We start from the raw sequence: 21,350 nt of genomic DNA on the forward strand, positions 1-21,350 counted from the left end.
TTTTATCCATCCATTATTTTTAGATGTTGCTTCTATTCTGAACTCTTTTATATGCCAATGCTGGCATTGGTGTGCTCACCAGCGCCAGCATGGATAACTTCCTTCAGTTTCCTTCTGATCTGCCTGCTTTTAAATAAAGACGGAATGTAGACATTTCACGCAAGTATGCTTCTCCAGACATTTGAAGCTCTTTCCCATTTTAATTTATATTAGCAGGGTAGCTTTCAACTTCAAATTGTCACAATCAGTTTTTCAAGCAACAAGAACTTAAAGCAACAGATCTGTATTTAAAGATATCGTATTGTAAAAGAAAGATGGACAATCATTTAGCCAGCTCCCCAGGTTACCCACCCCTGTAAAAGCACCACTTTGGAGCCAAGCAGAAAACTACTGAAAGGTTGTTTTTGTTACTCATTCCACTAGAACTATATTCACTCTTCCCACAGGAAAATTTTGCTTACACACATGAAATAGCTATACAATGGTGAGTCTATGCAACCTGCAATTTTTCCCCCTCTTTACAATAGTAGTACTTTCCCTTTGTATGACATGCCAGACTAGTAAGATCGGAAATAATATTACAAAACACCTAATCATCCTGTGCCCCTGCACATCCTCCTGAAATATGAAATACAGTCAGTAGTCTAAAACCTACTTTCAAGTCAGCCTGCCTAGTGGTTTCACATTTCATACGGCAATATTCATCATCTCAGCATTCTTCACTCCCCCTTTTTGCTCTCAAAAGGGGCTTTCTAACAAGTTGTACCATATTTTTGTAATTTATTAGAAAAAGACAGAGGACTGTTTCCAGCTTCTCTTGGTACTTTTTATACATAGAAGCACAGTGAGATGAGACACATCCATCAACATCACAGATGTCCAAAAATGCAGGAACACCTGCAGATCAGTTAGCTTAACAGTCATTTAATTCATTGGTGAAGTAATACTTATACAGGAAGATATCAAGGAGACTGCAAACACTTCACTAAATTTCATGAAAATGAAAGCTGCTATTAGCACTCCTACACTCTCTCTCCAGACAGTTTTATAAAAAGAACAGCCTACGAAGGCACTCAAACCTAGCTGACAGTAGGGGAGACATCTGCAAAAACTGCTCTGCTTGTACCGCATGTGTCGCTTCTCAGAACAAAATGAGTATTTGGTGATATAAAATGATCAAAAGCATTTTTTGCTGGTGGAAAAAAAAACTGATCAGAGCATCAGTTACAGCAGTACTACTGTACAGGAAAACATCACAGACATAACTTTCTTGAGAATCCCAGTTGAAATATAAAAAATCTCCTGCAGCTGTAGCACTGCATGCAATTTATTATGGCATTGTATTGTCTTATGTCAGTGTAGGAACAGCTTTGCAGATACATTTTACTTAGATCAAGGAGCTGCTAGATTCTGAGTGCATTTCAAGCACGCTTCTACCTAGATTTGAGTGAAAGCCACAAATATGGGTGGAGGGAAACAGAAATAAGTAAAAAAAAAAAAAAAAAAAAAGCTGGTCATATTGAAAAAGCCCTTCACCCTTGCAATAAGATATTCACAGACCTTCTTCTGTAAGTTAGAATTAATTAGGTTATCTTAAAACTCAAGTCAGATGTATTCAAGCAAAAATTGGGCTCAGGCACTATGACCTCAAAGTCCACCACGCTTTCCTTACTTAACCTTTCTCTGAAAGTTATTTTCTTCTGCGACTACGGTAAATGAAACAATATGGCTTTTTAAAGAACTACAAACCAAATAACAAGTCGCTGGAGGAGACAGTTAACAGAGGGGGGAAAAAGAAGCTACCTGGAAATGTATGTCACGTACTCTGACCTACTATGCTTTTATATTTTATTCTTTTTCCTACACTATGCATTCAGGGTTTAACCTTCGAAAACCACTAAGCTCTTAGAAAGACATGGTTCTGGTACAGTAGCTAATGTTCATCTGCATGTTAAAATAGTTATACACAGTATCTACTTGGCTGTTGATTACTTCTGTTGAACCTCATTACACGTCATTATTTAGCATCTTCTGCAACCTTGAGAAAGGTTTGTCCTGGTCTGGACTTGTAGGCTGAAGGTTATTTGTTTTAAAATTACACTTAGAGCTACAATTTCCAAGTTCTACAAGAACAATTATTGCCTGTATAATTCTCAAATAATTTGCACCTTCTCATAAGAAACGACCCAATGCACACTGTCAAGTTGGCCATTGCATTTCTTCTGCACAAAAACAGGGTTACGCACTCCTCCTTCTCTAAGAGGGTCAAAGAGGGTCAGTCACCCAAAACCATAGCAGGCTCTCTAACAAAAGTCCACTTAATTCTGACCAACTGCAAAGATAATGTAATTAATAATCATTGTTGGTGCTACTAAGTTTGTCTGGTGAAACCTTTTCTCTCATCATCACAATTTGAAGTCTTTTCATGGGCTAACCATAGGGACCAAAGAACCCCGTATGTGCCTGGTATAACTGCCCTAGCTACTGAGGACCGTGATGGTTACACCGTCACCTACCAAGTTACGCTGCAAGGCATCAGAACCAGCTTTTGCCATCCTTGAGCTGGAGGACACACAACATTATTTTCTCATGGGAGTGTTAAAAGTACAGGCACGTGGGTGGCAAAAAGACAGAGGAGGTCAGTTAAAGAGCCTGTGGTGATTCAGAATCAACTTTAATAACTCCCCCTCATTTACGTGGCTCTACAGTTGTTAGCAAGTCCCCACAAATAGCAGCCTACTCCAGTCCAATCAACAGAGAAGAGACAAGCCTGAAGATACACCTTGTTAAACAGGCAATGTCCTTCAGCTGTCCACAGGGTAACAATTACAGAAGAGCAGCGCAGTTGTAAGGCAGAACCAACAAAAAGCCTTCCTTCCAGATTGCGATCATTGGCAGTAGAAGCAACTTCCAGTGATGCTCGAAGGAGCTGGACACAGAAATACACCCCAGAGGGTTCATTTACAAGAAATCAAATTGGCTGGAAGAAAGTGCTCTGCCCGCTCTTCCAGCAGTAATGACAACAGAGAACAAAGCAGTTTACCACTAAAATATTTGCTTTCTTATATGAAAATACCTTTTTACCCTCACTCTAGCCTTACACTCAATACAAAAACATTTCTTCAGATCCAGATCCATAACTCTTCCCACCACTACTGTGTGAAGTGCCAAATGAGAAGCAACTAACAGAAAAAAAAACATGAGAAAAAGCTTATTTCTCAAAACTGCACAGAAAAACAACTAAACATTTCCACACACACACAAAAAAAATATTCATTTGTACTTAAGTTTGCACACAAAGTATGTTTTAAAGCAGGCATCAAATGTTTGAATAATTTACTTGCCAGCTGATTTTATAGATTACATCCTTAATAAAACAAAGGAAAGACTGCTAAAACTGCTGCCCTTATTCAATCCTTCGTCCCAAATATGAAATACCAGTTTGAAAAGTATGTCTTTGTTATACTCATTTATGGTATTTTACAGTCCTAAACAACACGTAGAAGTTTTGTTTCGTTTCTTTAAAGAACACATTATTTGTTGAAATTGAGGATAATTATGAAGCATTGTATCTATATTAGAAGCAAATGTAACTAACTAGAAGAAGACATCACGGTAAGAAAATAACAACTCTTCCACAATTGAACATTTAAAGCACATTCCTGTTTCAAACACTTTGTACTATCAATCAATAAAATCTAAGTGTAGCTAAGTTTCAATTGCAATAATTTATTCCTAATGCAAAAAAAAAAAAAAAGTAACCACACATACTGCACAGGACAGCAAATACATTTTCTTGATTTTATACAAGTGTAAGCAGATGTTTGAATAGATTTTTTTTAATTTATTTATTTTAATATAAGCAGTCAGAAACCATTTCTAATGTGTGCCATTTCAGTATCATGTTTTTATTACCAGGAACTTTATTTTTTTTAATAAAAAGCAAATGTAAACCACAGACTACTGATTGAACAGAGACTTCCTAAGTAACAAGCCAAAAAAATAGCTGGTGTGTTTTTTTTTTTCTTTAAAAATAATTCGTCATACAAGTAGATGTCAGTGCAATCACCATCTCATCCTTCAGATTTTGACACTGTATGGGATTTATAAGAGCAGCATTTTTTGAGGCTGGAAAAGGAATCTCCATAAGCAGCAAGTACAATTTAGTGATTATGACAGACTAAATTCCTACTTATCCCTAAAGCATTTTTCTTGCATTGTTCATTACCAAAGTGAATAGTTTCAGAATTTTAGAAAGCTGAATCCTGGCAGCACAAAGGGGAAATAAAGATCCCCAGAAAGAAAAGCCGATGGCTGAAGAGAATGAGAAGAACAGAGAACAAACAGCAGAAAGAGCAGACAAACTCCCAGTTGGTACTAACCTGGAGATTCTCAATTAGAGAATGGAAAAAAGCCTCCTGCTCATCCAGGAAACAGAATTAGGTGATGATAGTATGCAAGCTGACATGCACGCACAAAAGACCCACTATACGGGTGATGCTTTTAATAGCAAAGCATTTTTTCTGTACCTGGCTTTTTATTAGGTCACTATCTTAGCCCCTGCCTGGGAGCTTTTCACCCCATTTTCTGTATCTATCTTGCATAGGAAGACAATCTTCTGGCCAGCAGGTGGTCTTACTTTATTTTTTAAATAAATTAGAGGTAAAATCAAGTTCTTCACAGATCTTCTGAGAAGCTGAAATGGTGAATTAATTCCCTAGAAATTTCCTTTTAATAATCTTAAAGAATTTATGAGTGAATTAACTCAGAATCTGTTTGAAAAGCTACGCTACATGAATTTATTTTCCTTAATGGTAGGCTCCTAACTAAAACTTTCTCAATGACTCATGACTGCAGCACCACCGAGTTTTGCAGGTGTGCTCTAAACAGGCTATTCGCATCCTTCCACCAAACCAGCTGCAATGCAGATATCTCACGGGCCATACCATTACACCTGGAGTTTGCTGAAATGCCTCAGCAGGTCATTGCTGAACACTGTTGTGGTGTCCACAGTCTACCCACCATGTTCAGTGGTCTGTCACTGGATGCAGTAATAGCTCACCTACGGACCAGCTAGGTCTTGTTTTTAGTCACTTATATATGGTCACTACTTCATCATCATCTTCTGAAAAAAAAAAAAAATCCATCTTTAAAGATAAGTGCTCCTTCTGACATTTTGGAGAGCATTTAGACACAAAACTATAAAACAAAGTAGTGGACACCCAACACATGGGGTCTTACCTTACTTTACAGCTATCAGTTCTGCTTTTAAATACACAATAGCTTGTTTCTACAGGCACCCTGACTCCAGTGTCTGCAAGGCCAAGTTTCAACAGACATCAGAGCACCTGAAAAGATGCTTACCAGCCTTCTACCTTTTACAGCTGGAAAATAAGGCACAGGAGCTAGCAGATAGTAAGATATATTTTTCTTTTGGCCCTAAGTGTAGTCCCCTATTATTTTACAGGGCTAGCAATTAGGAATACAAGACAAACATGAAAGCAGCTTAGTTGCTGTAGTGAAGATTTAAGAATGGGAACTATAAAGTAAATTTGTGAAAACACATAAGGTACTCTCTCTCCCTCTGCTGATTGTATGGGAACTTTTGCCCAAGAAAAGAGGAGCAGGACCAGTCATAAGCCTTCTGAGCACTGGAGTTCATATCTGAAGGACACTTGTTTTTTTATCTCACCTTTTATTTAAATACCGAATTAAAATTGAAATCACAACCAACAGGGCATCAAAACGGTTAGAATGTATAAAATTTTGCTCATAAGCGTTTCTTAACAAATGCTGTAACAACTTTTTGAATAAATTCAAGTCAGTCTGTCCAGTACTTAGGATTAGCAGCTAAGAAAAGTTTCAGACACGCAAAGCTGGTTTCATAAACCTCTTTCAAATGGCACTGCACACTGAGAATGAAGTTGTTAAGCGGTGACAATTAAACTCACAATTTGTTTTCTTGAAACCAGTTCAAGGCAACAGATTGCAAAGTCTCTTTAAAAGTAAACACAAAGTGCTAAACACAAATCACATCCGTTATACAAAGTTATACAACAGCCAGATACAGGAACCTGAAATTAACAAAGACATTCAGCTACTGTTGACAGCTCTGATTTTAAACAGTTTACTGCATATGGAAGCAGAAAACAAAATAAAACAAAGTCAAGCGGTCAAACAGTCATTACAGGGTACAAATAATTCAATATAACACAGTCATGTGTATGACAAAAAGAAGGAGTTGTTGGTCATCAGCACTCTCAGTAAGTCCACAGGTTTGGATGAAAAAGAAAAAAGCAACCATCACAGGAAGACTTGGTGGCAGGGTCCTTTAGTTAAAGACTGTAATGTTGTTTTCAATTATAGCTTACTTTTAAATTCCTTATTGCAATACCTATTCCTCAAGAGTACTTTAAGGTCCTTCTTGCTGTAAGCAGTCATGCCAGGATCATACAAGTTCAGTCACTTTCCTGCATAAACAGAACAGCTCAAACGTGAGTGACTAAGCAGTGCTGCTGGTGAGAAATCAGGCCAGAATTTAAGACCTTGCACTGAACCCCAGCCACCACAAAAGCAGTTATTTCATCAAAAGCATTCATTGAACTTCTATCCCACATCTTTACTGCCCTCAGAATTGCCACACTCTCTCAGAAGGCCAGTTGAAGAAATTGCCTTTTGTTTCCAAGTTGGGGAAAAACCTCTTCCTACACCAGAATTAGCAAAAGGCTTCATGCATTTCATGACCTTGGGCTTTTTATTCTCCTCTCCTTCAAGACAGGAGAGACAAAGTGATGTTGGCACCAAGACCATGCCCCTAAACAGCTGGTGGAAGCATAGGCTGAGCATCCTCAGGTGTGTGTGTGTGTGTATATATTTTTTTTTTCCAAGTCTAAAACAAAGTAATTAGTCATCTGAAACTCTACATGGGAAATTAGCCCTGCTAAATAGGATACAGCCCATGTACCTCTGCCCCCACATCCCAACGCACACGTGGACACTGCTCAAAGTAGTAACACTTCCCAATAAAGTGGTTAATGTCTTTTGCATTTTAATCAGATGTACAACTGACGTGGACATCAAGGGATGATTAAAAGACAGGACAGCTCTGGGTCTGGAGGTGAAGCAGTATATGCCACTGTCAACAAAGCCTGAAGTCTGCAGGGCTGAGGATCCATGCTTTGTTGTGGAAAAATACTGTCTGCACAGTTCCTTTTGGGAAGGAGAGGGGAGAGGACATGCCAGAAACCCACAACAAGTAGCATTTTTGAAGGACTGTACTTCCTGACCCTGGCTTTCAGATAAATCCAAAACAAGACATCTATAAATAGAAGAAACAGGAAAGAAATCAAGGAAGAGATCAGATGTCATTTGTACAACGTAGGATTTTCATTTTTCCTTTAAAAGCCTGACAGCAGTTTCCTAAAGCAATGCAGCATGTAAGAAGTCGTGTCTTACCAGCCCAGGCACTGCCACTGCTACTTCTTCACCACCTCCTATCCCTATTCACAACAAACTGATTTAGAAGCCTGTTTCACTGCTGTTAATAAATAAAATCCAAGTCTTTCAACATGCTCAGGCATCTCACCAGATACCTTCACACCCATTCCACCACATTAATTGCATTTAGTGTGTTGTGGTATAGTCGCAATATTTAATAAGACTATTTTTTTTCTACCATTTCATAGGTTTGGCAGAGCTGGCAAGCTCAAGCTGCATATTTCCTAGTGAAAATAAGACTACCCTGGAACAATCAGGGTAGGTATTAATTCGTTATATGAGGTTTACAAAGTCGTCCCAGAAACTGCATTTTAGCAGCTGTTTAACAGCAGAGGTGACGGGCCAGCATGTGGCTGACAAATTGTGACAAGTACCTTCTAAAAATAAACAGCCATGTAAGAGGGAGTAAGCATCATGAAGCTATTGCCACGATGGCCCTTTTGAGAAAATACGTGCAATAAGCCAAGACGCCTTATGAAGTTACCCACAGTCAGCTGAAGTAATACTTCACCAAAAAACTATTTGTAAAGGCCAGGGTAACCATTAGAACACCTGCTTCAAACAAACCTCCTTTGTTCAAGAGACGTGTAAGGTAACTCCTATGCTGAAACGTGGGCCAATGTCAATAGAAAACCTGACTGGATTTATTTAGGTTGTGTCACTACGAACTGTGCTACTTTCGTCACAGCCACACGTTCACTTACTGTCCAGCTAAGACAGACGGTATGAAAAGTCCATTAGTTTGTCTTTATTTTTACACTCACATAGAATATCCATTCACATAAGAAAGTTAGACCTTAAACAGCCACATTAGTTTGTCAGCCCAATGAAGTTAAAGGTTTGGCATATTCCAGCTCAAACGAGGATATACTGTAATTCTATTTTTTCTTCTACAAGTCAACAATAATTTCTGTAATATACATTGTATTGTATTTTGCAAATTAAGAGGAATTTACTTCCCACTCTGAAATTAATAGACATTTTTAAGTGCTCTCCTCCTACGAAGAGAAATACCTGAGGTAAATACCTTAAAGCACAAAAACAAAAACTACCAACCCAGGTTTAGAAAAGAAGAAACTACAAGACATCAAATTAACAGGACAGAGACAAAACCATAGTACGGGGCTAGGTACAAAGAGTAAGAGAAGGGAGAAATGAAAAAAGGATTGATGTTTCACCTGGGCATTCAGAAATACACCGTCTCCCCATGCGGACCAATAACACGTGCTACAGCAAAGCTCAGGTTTCTTTGCTCCAGTTCCTTACAACTGCTTTATAAAGCTAACAAAGCATTTGTGCACCACATCACGTACGTAATCGTTCTCCAGCAGTACCCAGTTGTCTACACATTTTTCAACAGCTGAGGAGAGATTCTTCTAAGAGTCACCCTAAATAAAAGCCCTACAAGCTTCTCCAGGAGGATTTAGGAGTAGTGGAGACCCGCTATCCATCAATGTTCTGTCTAGTAAAATAAGAGCTCGTGGCACTAAAATAGATGGCTGCCTCAGATACAGCAGAGATGCAATAAACTCTTCTCCTCCACCTCTGAAAACCTCTGCACCAATTATTCTTTCCTTGACGTTGTTACTTCAAATCATTTTTAATAGCTAGTCTTGAATTGTGTTGCCATCTGATAGTCATTTGGTGGCCTGTGACCAAGGAGCTGGCGTCTTCCCACTAAATCATCATGTATTAAAACAAGGCATCAGCCCTAATTAGCAGCTTCCAGCAGGCACAGAGAAGCCATAATAAGGATGGAAACACAATTACCCTCCTTCCTACAAGTGCCTGGTCTTGGTCAGCATGTGGCTCACAGAGCCACGTGTATTTCCACACCTGCGTCACACAGAAGTGCTCAGTCTTCAGAGAAGACCCCTCTGGGCAGCTTCCAGGCAGGATTTCTGGGTGCTTTGTGTAATGGATTCATCACAGGCCCCCAACACTCAGGGCACCACGTAGAAGCGTATACAGCAGATCAACAGAGAACGTGAAGTGCTACTCAAACCGAGACCCTCAAAATTGCCTTTCCATAACTCAGAGTGAAAACTGCTTTACTCGGAGTGCTTGCTGTCTGCTCACTACCTCTGTAGCAGGCAATATATTCCAGAAATTACTTAGCTACTGCACCAATAAAAAAGAGTTTAATAAATCAGGCCATGTAACCAGCACTCATAGCACACACCGGCGCAAGATCTTATTTCTTGTTTCACACAGCATCCTCCACAAGCCATTCCTCTCATTTTTTAAGATGCATTTGCTACTTACTCCTTTGAGACTACAGCCAGAAAGGAAGCGATGCAATAAACCAACATGCATTTTATCCACAAGCTAAATTAATATTTTACAAAGGCATAGTACTAATGTAATTTCAATCAATGGGCCATTTACTGCTTTCACTGGGGAAGCAGCCAATCGTTAACTGTCTTCAACAGGAAATCACAACTTGTGTCAAGACCGATGGATAGCATCTCTGCAGCTTTCAGCATCTTGTTAGGGCTCCAACAGCAAGCCCAGCAGCACAAAGCATCTTGGCCACATGTCCTGTTTCAGCAGCACCAGGCACCTGCATCGCTCTTAACACTCTCTTCAGTACAGAATCTCTGTAAATCTCACATCCAGAAATTGTGGAGTTTGGCCTAGGGGGGGTGTCTGTCTTTTCTTTTAATAAAGCTTTTTAATCAACTGCCATAGAATCCAGTAATACCTCAACAACACCATCTTGTCTGCTCAGCATGTCGTGCTCCTCCTTGGTGATACAATCACATCTTAACACCTTTTAAAACAGATTTTGATTTTGTACTTGCTAACCTGGAAAGACCAGAGCTATCTCTACACTCAGTGCCACCATAAATCAATACAGCAAAACACCAGGATTTCAAACTATTGACATGGCTATATAAACAAAATCGCTGCTTCTTCATAACCATAGCCACGCCACCTTCGCAGCAAGCCAGTGGACAGCACACGGTCAGCCATCAGGCACTGTGCCTACGGCAGTGGCTCCTGCCTGCACAGACCAGGGAGGGTACTTCTGATCCCCACATACAAAGAAATCTGTAATACTGCACGGCCAAGGCACACTCTCTCCATTCAAAGCACACTTAAATACTCACTGCTGTGTATCCTGATACTTCTTTGACAAAGCCAAAATACACACAGCCAGTCAAGTTCATGCTGGCTACATACACAACTGCAACGTGCTACTGAGTTCAGCTCGGTCAAGTATTTTGACAAAGTCTTCTGCTCAGGTGAAGGGAAGGTTTCCTAACAAGATTAAGCACTCACCTCAAAATCGAAACAAAAACATTGTAGAGTATGTATTGTAGATACGTCCCAACAGATAACAAATGGAAAAGGCGTGCGCGCCTCTTAACTTGCATACCAACAAAATTAAGTTTCCCTTTACATCTTTGTTTTCCTTATGAAGAAAGCACACAAGCACCCATTTCTCATACCCCGTACAACAAAGCAACACAAATACAGACAAGAGTCAATATTGAGCACACAGAAACATATCAGGCGTTAGCATCTCTTACCCACCCAGCTCAGTGCATGCAAAGATAGTGTCGCTACCCAGTTTTCCTGCTGTTGCTGTATTTTAGTGGGGAAAAAGAAACTAGAAATAGGGAGTTATTACAAAAGTTTCCTCTGATGTTAATCCCTAGTAAAAAAAAAAAAAAAAAAAAAAAAAAAAAAGACCTCTCTCTCAACAAGTATCTTGCACATATGCATCATTGGTTAAAAACATTCTCATGTTAGAAAATGCATCAAGAGTAAATACTCTTGTAACGTCTCATCCATTTCTTTTTTTATACTGCAAGAAAGTGTTTGATAACACAGCACCACATGCTCTCTGTAGAGGTCAAGCTGTTCAGAAGATCCTATGCACAATGTAAGCGTTTATTCTCCACCTTATACAAGTCTTCGCGCTTTCAGATGCGCCAAGACTTCCATTTGGAGCCATAATCTAAAGTAGACCATTGCACCACCCAGATTTCAGAAAGAAGAAACCTCACACCCTACGTCTCAAAAGTCATTTTCTTTTGTTCAGCTAACAAGATTGTATCACTTATCCTGTTTATGTTGTAGCTTCACAAACAGTTGGATCAGCACAAGTGAGGCAGCAGAAGACATCAGCATGGGAAACAAAGCTCTTAAACAAGCTTTGCTGCTAGAAAAATACAATGTGCCATAAAAGATTTAGTCTTCTGTTTAAACAAGCCAAATCTCAATCAGAAGCTTCTTCCAGCTGTATTGGTGGTACTGCCTTATTTTTCCATTATCTGCTTACAGACCACATTTGCGTAACATCCTATCTTACCCCGCTAAGTTTGTATTTATTTTTTGGTTAATATGATAAGACGTCTGAATGACTAATTTCAAACAGAAAATACTGCACTGCTATTTCTCCCTCCAAATGCAGAAAAAGTAAGACAGATGGGAGACAAAAGTACCCTTGAAAAAGAAAAAGCAAAACTGCAATTACAAACCACAAAAAAAAAAAAAAATATCCAAAATTTAAGAGCATCATCCCAAGGAGAACGGGATGCATCTCCCCTTTTGCAAACCACAAATAATTATTAGATAAGCATTTTCATTTATTAAGCCAAGTTTATTTTCACTTTAAGACACTCACAAACAAGCAAACAAAAACAATCAGCCCAGTAAAGACAGGCAACAGACATGCCTGGCCAACATGTCTTCCATGAAACTCAATCCCTTTTCTCAGGTAATTCACACTGATAGCAGATTTTCATTGTGTCCTTTTAAGGGTTTATCAGAGTACCTGCAACGAAGATAAAAATGTGGAAATTTTGCTGTATTGGTATTTTTATGGATAGCAAAACACCTTTGTTTTATTAGTGACTGAGAATAAAGATCCTTCTCCCCCTCCCTCTCCCAGAACACTTAAATTATTTTAACTTTATCCTTTTCCTTCACTGTTTTAATCAGGTAATGATATACATACTGGCCATCATTGTTAACCAGAACTCTCTGGGACTGCTGAAAATGGGATATAAATCACTTTTATTCAGGTCAGACAATACAGAGACGCACAAAGAAATCCATCCACAGATACGCGTGCAGAACAGAGCTGCACAGAGAATAAACAGCCAGTTTCAGCCCCAAAACAAAGCTGTAAGAGAAGCGCTGCAGCAGGCTTCCTCTCTTCTGTACTTCACAAAGTTCAGAACAAGCAAACTGGAACACTACTTCCATTTCGAGACTTACTAAAATACATCCTTTCATGCAAAATATATCCAGCAAATTAAATCTGCCACACTGGCTGCAGCAAACAGCGCGCGCAGGCTGGGCCGCCCTTCACAAAGGCTCTTTGTGGAGCTATCTTTCTGCCAGCGCTCCTTTTCAATTCCCAAACAATACCTTGCAAAAATTAGATCTCCTACTGTGGGAAAATTCCCAAAACACAAGCCAAAATATATTTTCTCATGAGGATACAAAAAGCCCTCCATAAGGAAGTCAAAGTTCTTGCAATCTGTTCGGTATACATACGGTTATTCTCAAAATGCGCTAACAGATCAAGTGGCAGCATCTTGATTTAGGAAAAAAGCTATCAAAATCAAATCAGTAATTCATCAGAATGAATCAGAGCTACCACTCAATAATTTGCGTAAGCACACAGACTTTTAAAGTCTTGGAATTTGAAAAACAATAACTCCTTCCACAAAAACTTACCTAACCTCTCCTGCACTTGGTATAAACTAAATAGAGCATCTCCTGAGATTATGTTTAAATCTTTCTCTCCTCCCCTCAGCTCTCCCCCCGGGTGTGAAGTGTTTTCCACAAACGCCCTGAGCACGCAGCAAACAGCGTGCCTCCCTGCGAAGGGGAAACGTGACTTCAGGGGAAACGCTTGTGCACCGCTTACTGCTCTAGCTCTGCTCCCACGGCAAGCAAGAACTACAAGTCCTTTTTGCCTCAGTGGTTCAGCTGATGGCTTCGCCTCCGACTCGGTGCGGCGGAGCAGCACAGACCGCAAGAAAGGCAGGGTGTGGGTGGGGGAGGACGGGGCTCTGAGCGAGTGGCACCGGGGGAGGCGAGCAGGTGAGAGCAGCGTGGGCTGAGGGGTGGGTGCCCAGGCTTCAGGCCCAGCAAGCACAAGCTGCTCGCTTCAGGAGCTTCACTGTGCAAGTGTGCCACAGAAAGGAAAGGCAGCACCAATGCTCACAGCTTTACGGGCAGGAGCGTGTGCCCACAGGGCTGTCACAAGCATGCCTGCAACTCACAGGGACGGGACCAGCCCCAAGCAGCTCCAGATGCTCCTGCAGGTACAGCAGTGCGGGGTTCAAAAGCAAACTCTATCAAACAGGCGATTAATGAAGTAGGAAATTACACTGAGCTTATCACTGCTACAGTTAAACCGGCAGTTTCCAAGTTACCGAGTTTCCAATTAGCTTGGATTTGTACAGCTAACCCAGCTGCAACCTCCTGATGCAATGAGAAAGCAGGCACGTGTTGAGGATAAGGCTTCAAACCAGCTATTTCTGCTCTATAGGTGGAGGCTCCCTCGTCACACCCGGGTGTTTGCAAGCATCGGTGAAACTCACTCCTACAGGATAGGGAAACCTGCTAACGCACAGAGTACTCACCCTGTTACAGGGAGGAGTAATGCAAAAAGAAAAAAGAAAAGCAACAACTTCACTCCTCTGTGTTCTCACCATTCCCAAGGCCCTTATCAACAGAGATGTGAAGGGCTATGGGAAAACGCACCCTCCTTCAGAAAAGCTTGGAAATAAACCTGTTTTCTTTCAGAACAAGAGAAACACCGAACAGCTTGTTAAAGTGCAAGTCCTCAGCCTCAGGAAGCACATGAAAATTTATGGTGGAAGCTTTGAATCAGACATTCCTGAACTTTTTCTGACAGACTGCGATGAGAGGTCGCAAGAAAGAATCCGAGCTACGCAAGGGTTCTCAGATTGGGTTATCGGCACAAAGCAGCCTACTCTACAGCTGAGTTTGTTGAAGCTATGCTGTGTACCAACACTAGCTAAAGAGTAAACATTAAGAGGAAAAAATGTATCCTTACTTCAAAGATATATTCTGTAGCTATTTCTGTGCTAAACACACACATTACTTGCTTTGTCAGGTAAAGGTCTCACTTTTTCCGCAGTAGTTACTTTGTTTTTTATTCTCCCAGTTAAATGCTGAAACATGGCAAGAAAAACCTCTATGGCAGAGGTACAAATTTACCGTAACTTCATTCATCTTGCCTGCAGCCATCTGTCCCAGCTACAACCTAAGAGCCACCAAAAGACAGCACTGGTTCACCAGACACTGGATTTTCATTCTCTGGGGGTGTTAACAACTAACTTCTAGTTTATTAGTTATATTCACAATAAACCTGAATGTATTCCCTTACCCTGGATTCACCTGTGAAACACTTCTTTCCTATGGCTGTTAAATTAAAGTGCCTCCCTTTTATTTTCTAAGAGATCACTATAGCAAGAAGGAAACGCTCATTTCTGGCTTATCTTAAGCTTGCACACAATCACACTATCAGTGGCTATGAGTTAAAAATAACACAACTGGAGAACAAGCTGAAAGTTTATTTGGAAAAAGCATAGGTACATCCTATAATTAAACCATTGTTCCTCTCAAGTACTCGAGAAGGGAATATCTGCCCAGCAGTAGCATCCTGTTTAGATGTCTCGGGCCTTGCAGTGACACACCAGCACCCAACCAAGGGGAGCGGTGCAGTGCTCCCCTCTCCTGCTAGGTGCCCGCTGATGCTGTGACTTCTCAGCCACTACCATGCTGAGATGGCTGTTTCCAGAAGAAAACCTTCGGCACCCAACACATTTAAGGCATACGTTAAAAATTCTTCCTGCAAACTTCACTATGTGGCATGAACACAGTGAGCTAGTATGTGGAGTTTCTGAAGTACCCAGCAAGTCACATACCATGCCATGCAAATGAGCTGTTCAGATAAAGAGGGAGATTAGGTTTTCTCTTAGTGGAAAACAAAAGCAGCCGTATTTATTTTATTTGATCAAACTACACCAGAAAAAAACATCGTGCTCTCTAAGGTGGCCCATGAAGCTGATAAGAAATGGTTTTGATAAGACATAAAGCTATAAAACTTCATACAAGATGACATTTGGGAGAAAAAAAGTAGACTGCTATTACTCACAGCTTAAGGGCATAAAATCATTTGTAATTTATGAACATTTAAAAGTCAGATTCCCCAAAGTAGTTAAATTAACTTCCCAGTTCAAGTCTTTAAAGAGAAAATGAATAGTTTAATAAAGCAATTACAGAGGAGAGCTGTTACACAACAGACATGTTCTAGTACAGGCTACATATATGTATTTTATTTTTTTTTTTTAGTTTTGGCAACGGAGTGTTAAGCTGTAATTCACAAAACTCAGAAAAAAAAAAAAGTTTAAACAAGGACACATGGAAGAGGTATGACACTAAGAGCTTCCCGAAGCAGTCATAGAATAGTTTGACTTCCCCCCATAAAAACAGCCCTGTTCAAAATTACCAAGAGACTTTTGCATTACATATGCTCATGCAAAGCTAAGTTTGCTTTCTCCAATGGTTTCTATCAGAGATAACAGACATTAGCACTGTACACGTGCCTGAGAGCTTCCTATGTTGCTGTCACTCCTCTCATCTGAGCCTGCAGTGAAGTCACTTCACTAAATTTGCACCGTGACAATCCAGGCCAAAATAGTAATGTCAAACACAAGTTTACACCTCCCTCATCTGGGAGAAGCTGAGTCCCACTGAGTTTGTTAATGCAAGTAAGCAGTAAATATGCTAACACTCCTCTTGTGTTATTTCCTGTACTGACATGAGTATGATAAACATATATATTTTCTTTCCAACCCTCTACTGACTCTAAATGATTTCACCTAATGAGTTCTCAAAAGCCAAAAATAAGTAACTACCTTTACCAGGTCCCGTAGTAAAGAAAGAAAACACATGGAAAGGAAAATAAGGATGGTAAAAAGTTGCTTTTGGGGAGGACGGAAAAACAAGGTCTAGGTATCTTTATATAAAAACTTTTTTTTTTCACTTGATAACTGCATTACAGAGCTATCATGCATAGCTACATATCTTTCAAATTCCAATACCTCTGTAAGATAAAACTGAGACAACTTCCAGAGTGGAAAGCAAGCACTAGAAAACTCTACGCAGCATAGCTCGGGACAAGCCGCTCAGGGAGGGCATGGGGACTGCTCCTCTGGCAGCCCTGCTCCCACCAGCAGCGACAGGAGGGCACGCCTGATCACCAGCTTCAAGCATTCCCAGCACTAATGACATGTTACATTTCCCACCAATCTGGTTGTATTTGCGGCTTATTTTGGCCAGCGTCAGCTCCGTGGATTTCAGGGTGGGTTTCTTTTCCTGTGGCGACTGCCACAGCAGGCTTTCAGTCTGCTGATTTTTTAAGTTTTGGTGCATTAATGCAGCCCCAGCGTTCCCGATTTAGCTCTCTGCTCTGTGCCCTTCACACCAGCTTTGTCCCTGCATTCAAGCTGACTTTTTTTTTCACTGCGTCACTTCTTACTCCCAGTTATTTTTTTTGGTTACCCCTTGCAGAGAGAAGGGCTGGCTGGCAGGGACACAAGTTGGCCAGCTCGCTTCACCTGGCGCGGACCTACACAGCTGTCACGGGGAAGTTTCGGCTCCTGAGCCCAGCCCGGTGGCCCCACGACCTGACTGACTGGTTCCTGAGCAACTGCCGGTGTCACTCCCCGCAGACAGCCGGCCGTCCCTCGACAGCCGGCTGCCCAGGTCGGGCACGGCCACCACGGCTCCCCGTGCTGGGCTGCGTGCTTCTCCCAGCGCGAGGGCTCTCGCCGCGGCTTCGTCAACCGCGCTCTCCCCAGGACAGGGCGCTCGGCCTCCTGCAGCTTCCACAAGGCGCTGAAGGACCAGCTTCAACACTCGGGAACAGACATTTGGAAAGGTCAAACAAGGACAAAGAAACAACTTTAGCACCACAAAAACACATTCCAGAAGCTTAAAAAAAATAAAATAAGACGGGGGGACCAGAAGGTTTGTAAAGGAGACATGCTAAGTATGATGCCTATGCAGCCAGCGTGTTTTTCCATGGAAGCTTTTATTTTCTCACACATATTCCACGCAGATAAAAATAACATTACCACAATGACGTCTCTCTAGTAGGAGGAATGACTTCTGGGTGCAGCCCGAAAGTCAAGGTTTCCTCTTTGCCCCCAATTTGAAAGCGCCACCGGCCAATCAGCGTCGTGCCAAAATAATCTGCGAAAACATCTCTTCCTAAAAACCCAGAGCACGCCGAGCTCCCAGGACGCAAGGGGTGTGTGTGTGGGGGGGGGAAGCCCCTGGAAAACGGGGCGGACGGCAGCGCAGCCCCCCGCAGGGCCAGCCGGGGGGCGCGGCGAAAAGCTCCTCAGCCGCGGGCAGCGGGCGGTGACCGCCCCGGGCGCCGCTCACCCCGCCGCGCCCCGCGGGCACGGCCCCGGTCCCCAGCGGCTTCGGGACCTCCGCGACCCCCGGTGCGCCCCCGCCGCTGGCCGGGAGCAGTCGGCGCGACCCCCCCCGGGGCGAAAGGGGGGCAAGGAGGAAAGTTGGCGGCTGTGGCCGCCCCGTCCCTGCCTCCTCCCCACGGTGCCCCCCGGTTCCCTCCCCTCGCGGGGTCCCGGTGCCGCTTACCTGGGGGCTGCGCTCCGCCGGGTTCTTCATCACCGCCTGGCGGAAGCTGTTATCCACGTAGGACGCCATCGCGCCCCTCTCCGCCGGCAAGGCGGCGGGGAAGGAGGGAGGGGAGGAGAAGAAGGAGGTGGAGGAGGAGGAGGAGGGAGGGCCGGCCGCGGCCTGGCGCTGCGGGCCGGGGCGACGAGGAGGAGGAGGAGGAGGAGGAGGAGGCGGCGGCGGCGAGGGGGGGGGGCACCGCGGGCTCAGCAGCGCCGCCGCCCGGAGCAGGCCGAGACCGAGACCGAGCCCCGGCGGCGAAGGGGGCGCGGGGGCGCCCGGCGGGCTGGGGGCGCCTGGCGGCGGCGGCTGGGCGCTCCCGCTCTATCCGGCCCTGCGCCTGCCGCCGGCCCGCTGCCGCTCCGCCGCATCCCCCCGGGCGCCTCCGCCTCCCATCCGGGCTGCTGGGGGGCTCCGCGCCCGTCTCGGCCACGGGGAAGTTGCTGGCTCCGGGAGGCGGAGCGCCGGGGCGGGACGGGGCGGGACGGGGCGGGCCGAGGGGGGCGCTTTGTGCCCGGCTCCCCCCCGCTGGGGTCCCGGTGGGGCCCCCGCTGCCGCCCCGGTGCCCCCAGGTGGGCTCTCGGGCTCGGTGGTCGAGCTCGGCTCTGCTGCAAGCCGTCCCGGGAAGCTTGCCCTGCCCCGAGAGCCGCCGCCTGTCGTTTGGGGGATTTTCGCCCCAAAAAGATGGGGTGTGAGAGTCCCGAGGGTGCCGTCAAGCGTCTGGGACCCCACCTGTTGGGTGGCGTGGCTGGGGGCCTCGGGCAGGCCACCTGCTGCCATCCCTCCCAAAACCCACCCAGGCCGGCCGCCCTCACCGCAGCATGGGGGGACAGGCTGAACGTTTGGGGGCTCCCCTTGGCTCTGTCCTCTCACCTGAGCACAGCCTTTAGAGCACAAAGGTCTCATCTCATGGCTGGTCATGTTTGTTTGCCACGACACCGAACACGGCACAGCAGCAGCTTAAGAAATGCTAAGCAGGGAGCTGTTATTAATGTGTCATTAGCGGCAATGTAGAACTGTTACTGTATTTCCTTTTGTAAACAATGTGTACCCTTTGCTGCTACGTATTGTGCAGTGTAAATAATACTGACACAAAGAAATCTGATAGAATTGATTTTCAGTCACTAATAAGGGTTTGCACATTTTTATTGTAAGGTAGCACGTTTGTTTTTATTTTTATTTGTGAAAAACAATGAACATTCATAGGGAGAACAGTTTTCGTCTTGCATGACATACACTTCTTGTCTCAGGAGACAAAGCCGTATGCTTTTAGACATGGATGACTCTCAAGCAGGCCGTGTCCTCAAATAGTAGTCTACTAAACCTCTTGAATGAAACCTGCTTTTGGTTCGTTAACAAAGATAACTCTCTGGGCTAAGCCCACTCATATGCGGGGTATAATTCTGGGCAGACCACGGGAAACAGGGAGAGCTCCACATCCCAGCTATATTTTGCTTCTGGTTGCTTATTAGTAGTCCTTATGGGGAATAATTTTATTTTTAACTAGCATTGGACATACAATGTCCTTTGCCCTGAAAAATAAGTTTTAAATATGCCTCACATTCATCATCCAGAGAGTATCATTTCTTCAAATTAATCAAGCCTGCAGCTACATGGAAGTACCAGCTTTTCTGAAGATCAGCATACCAACCCGGAGTGCTAAGATTTTCTTTTTTTTGTGGGGCATATGTACACGCCGAGTGCCACAGGAATGCAAGGAATGCTCTCTTGGGCTCTTCTCTTCCATCACTTCAGGGCACTGAATCTCTCCTGTTGCAGATGAGCTTGCCTGACATGTTCATATCTCTAAATCAAAACAGAGCTACCCACTCTATTTTAATATGTAATTATCTTTAATTTCAGACCTGTTAGATTTAACAGCATAAAGTGAAGGGTTTCACTCTGATTCATTTTTGTTGTTATCTGTTAACAGAATACCTGTGATTCACAATGATACTTAACTTCAGCTGATGGGAGTTGGGGAGATCTGTTTATACGCTGATCAGAGTAACAAATCTTGGTGGCTATAGATGTATGTCAGAGGCCCATCACACACCACAATGGAGATGGCAATGGATGAAAGCTAGAGAATTACATAAAAATACATTCAACAATTTCTCAACAGTATTTAAGAATATGTTGCACTTACACCTTCTTTAGTTGTCTGTAAGCAATATGTTTGTATTATGCAGATGCTTCTGATTTTTTTATTATCTCCATGGTGGATACAAGTCTGTCATCTATGTTGTCTTTTCTTCCTGATATTAGAATAGCTCTTACATCTGAATTGGGAATATATAATCATCAAAAATAATCATCAAAATAATCATCAAGATACACAGAAAAATATTTTTAAAGGACACAATTGTTAATCACTGGGAAAAAAAAAAAAAAAGGAAACTATTTTCATGCAAATGTTCAGTGAAGTATAATATACAATATCAAATGCAGCCTTTTTGTCTTTCCTGTTTTCTGACTTCAGCAGTAGATCAATACATTTTAGAATATACACATATATCAGGATCTGCCATTCATTCTGCATTTCCTTTTTGGTTGTTCCTTAGTCTATCTACATTAAGCAGCCTGATTTACAATGTTTTGTTGTGTTTTGGTGTTTTTTTTTTCTGGGGACTGGTCACGTCATTACTCTCCATAGGTTTCCTACCCCACTGAACAATAGAAAATCAAGAGTTAACCATGTACAGTGCATATGGTACATACATTGCTGGTAGTTCAGCCATATGAAGAAGATGCAACTCAAAATGTGATAGCTTGATATAATATTGCTTAGTAGTGTTATGTTAACAAAGAAATAAAAATATTATCCTATTTTAAAACCCATTTTAAAACATTTTTAACACATTTTAAAACATTTAAGGAAATGTATTTTTCTTATAAATAGCAGGATTTTTGTCTTCCCGAATATCTTCATTTACTTTAAAGGACAAATTGAAATGGTTAAGTCAAAGTTACTAAAATGCCAAGGAAAAAATTCAGCGGTTCTATGAGCTGACCCTCATGTTAAAAAAAGACACTCATGTTTTCAAAGGCTTGCACTTGACTGAGCCACACAGCTTTTAGTTTGTGGCACCAGTTATTGGTCACCAAGAGTTTAATACCTGGATTGTTCAGCAGAGGCCAGCCTG

The 21,350-nt window shown here is 42.7% G+C and overlaps 1 protein-coding gene across 4 annotated transcripts in view; it reads right to left on the reverse strand.

Moving 5' to 3' along the window:
• RAPGEF2 (Rap guanine nucleotide exchange factor 2) overlaps positions 1–18,568 on the reverse strand; it is a 180,842-nt gene extending 162,274 nt beyond the window's left edge. For all 4 annotated transcript variants that reach the window (XM_084286452.1, XM_084286451.1, XM_084286449.1 and 1 more), the window contains exon 1: positions 18,166–18,568. In XM_084286452.1, coding sequence (XP_084142578.1) covers positions 18,166–18,234 — 69 coding nt within the window. In that variant the 5' untranslated portion in view covers positions 18,235–18,568. The remainder of the gene's footprint in view (positions 1–18,165) is intronic.
• Between the last annotated feature and the right edge of the window lie 2,782 nt (positions 18,569–21,350).

This window comes from Netta rufina, assembly GCF_964035555.1.
Source record: "Netta rufina genome assembly, chromosome: 4".
NCBI lineage: Eukaryota > Metazoa > Chordata > Aves > Anseriformes > Anatidae > Netta > Netta rufina.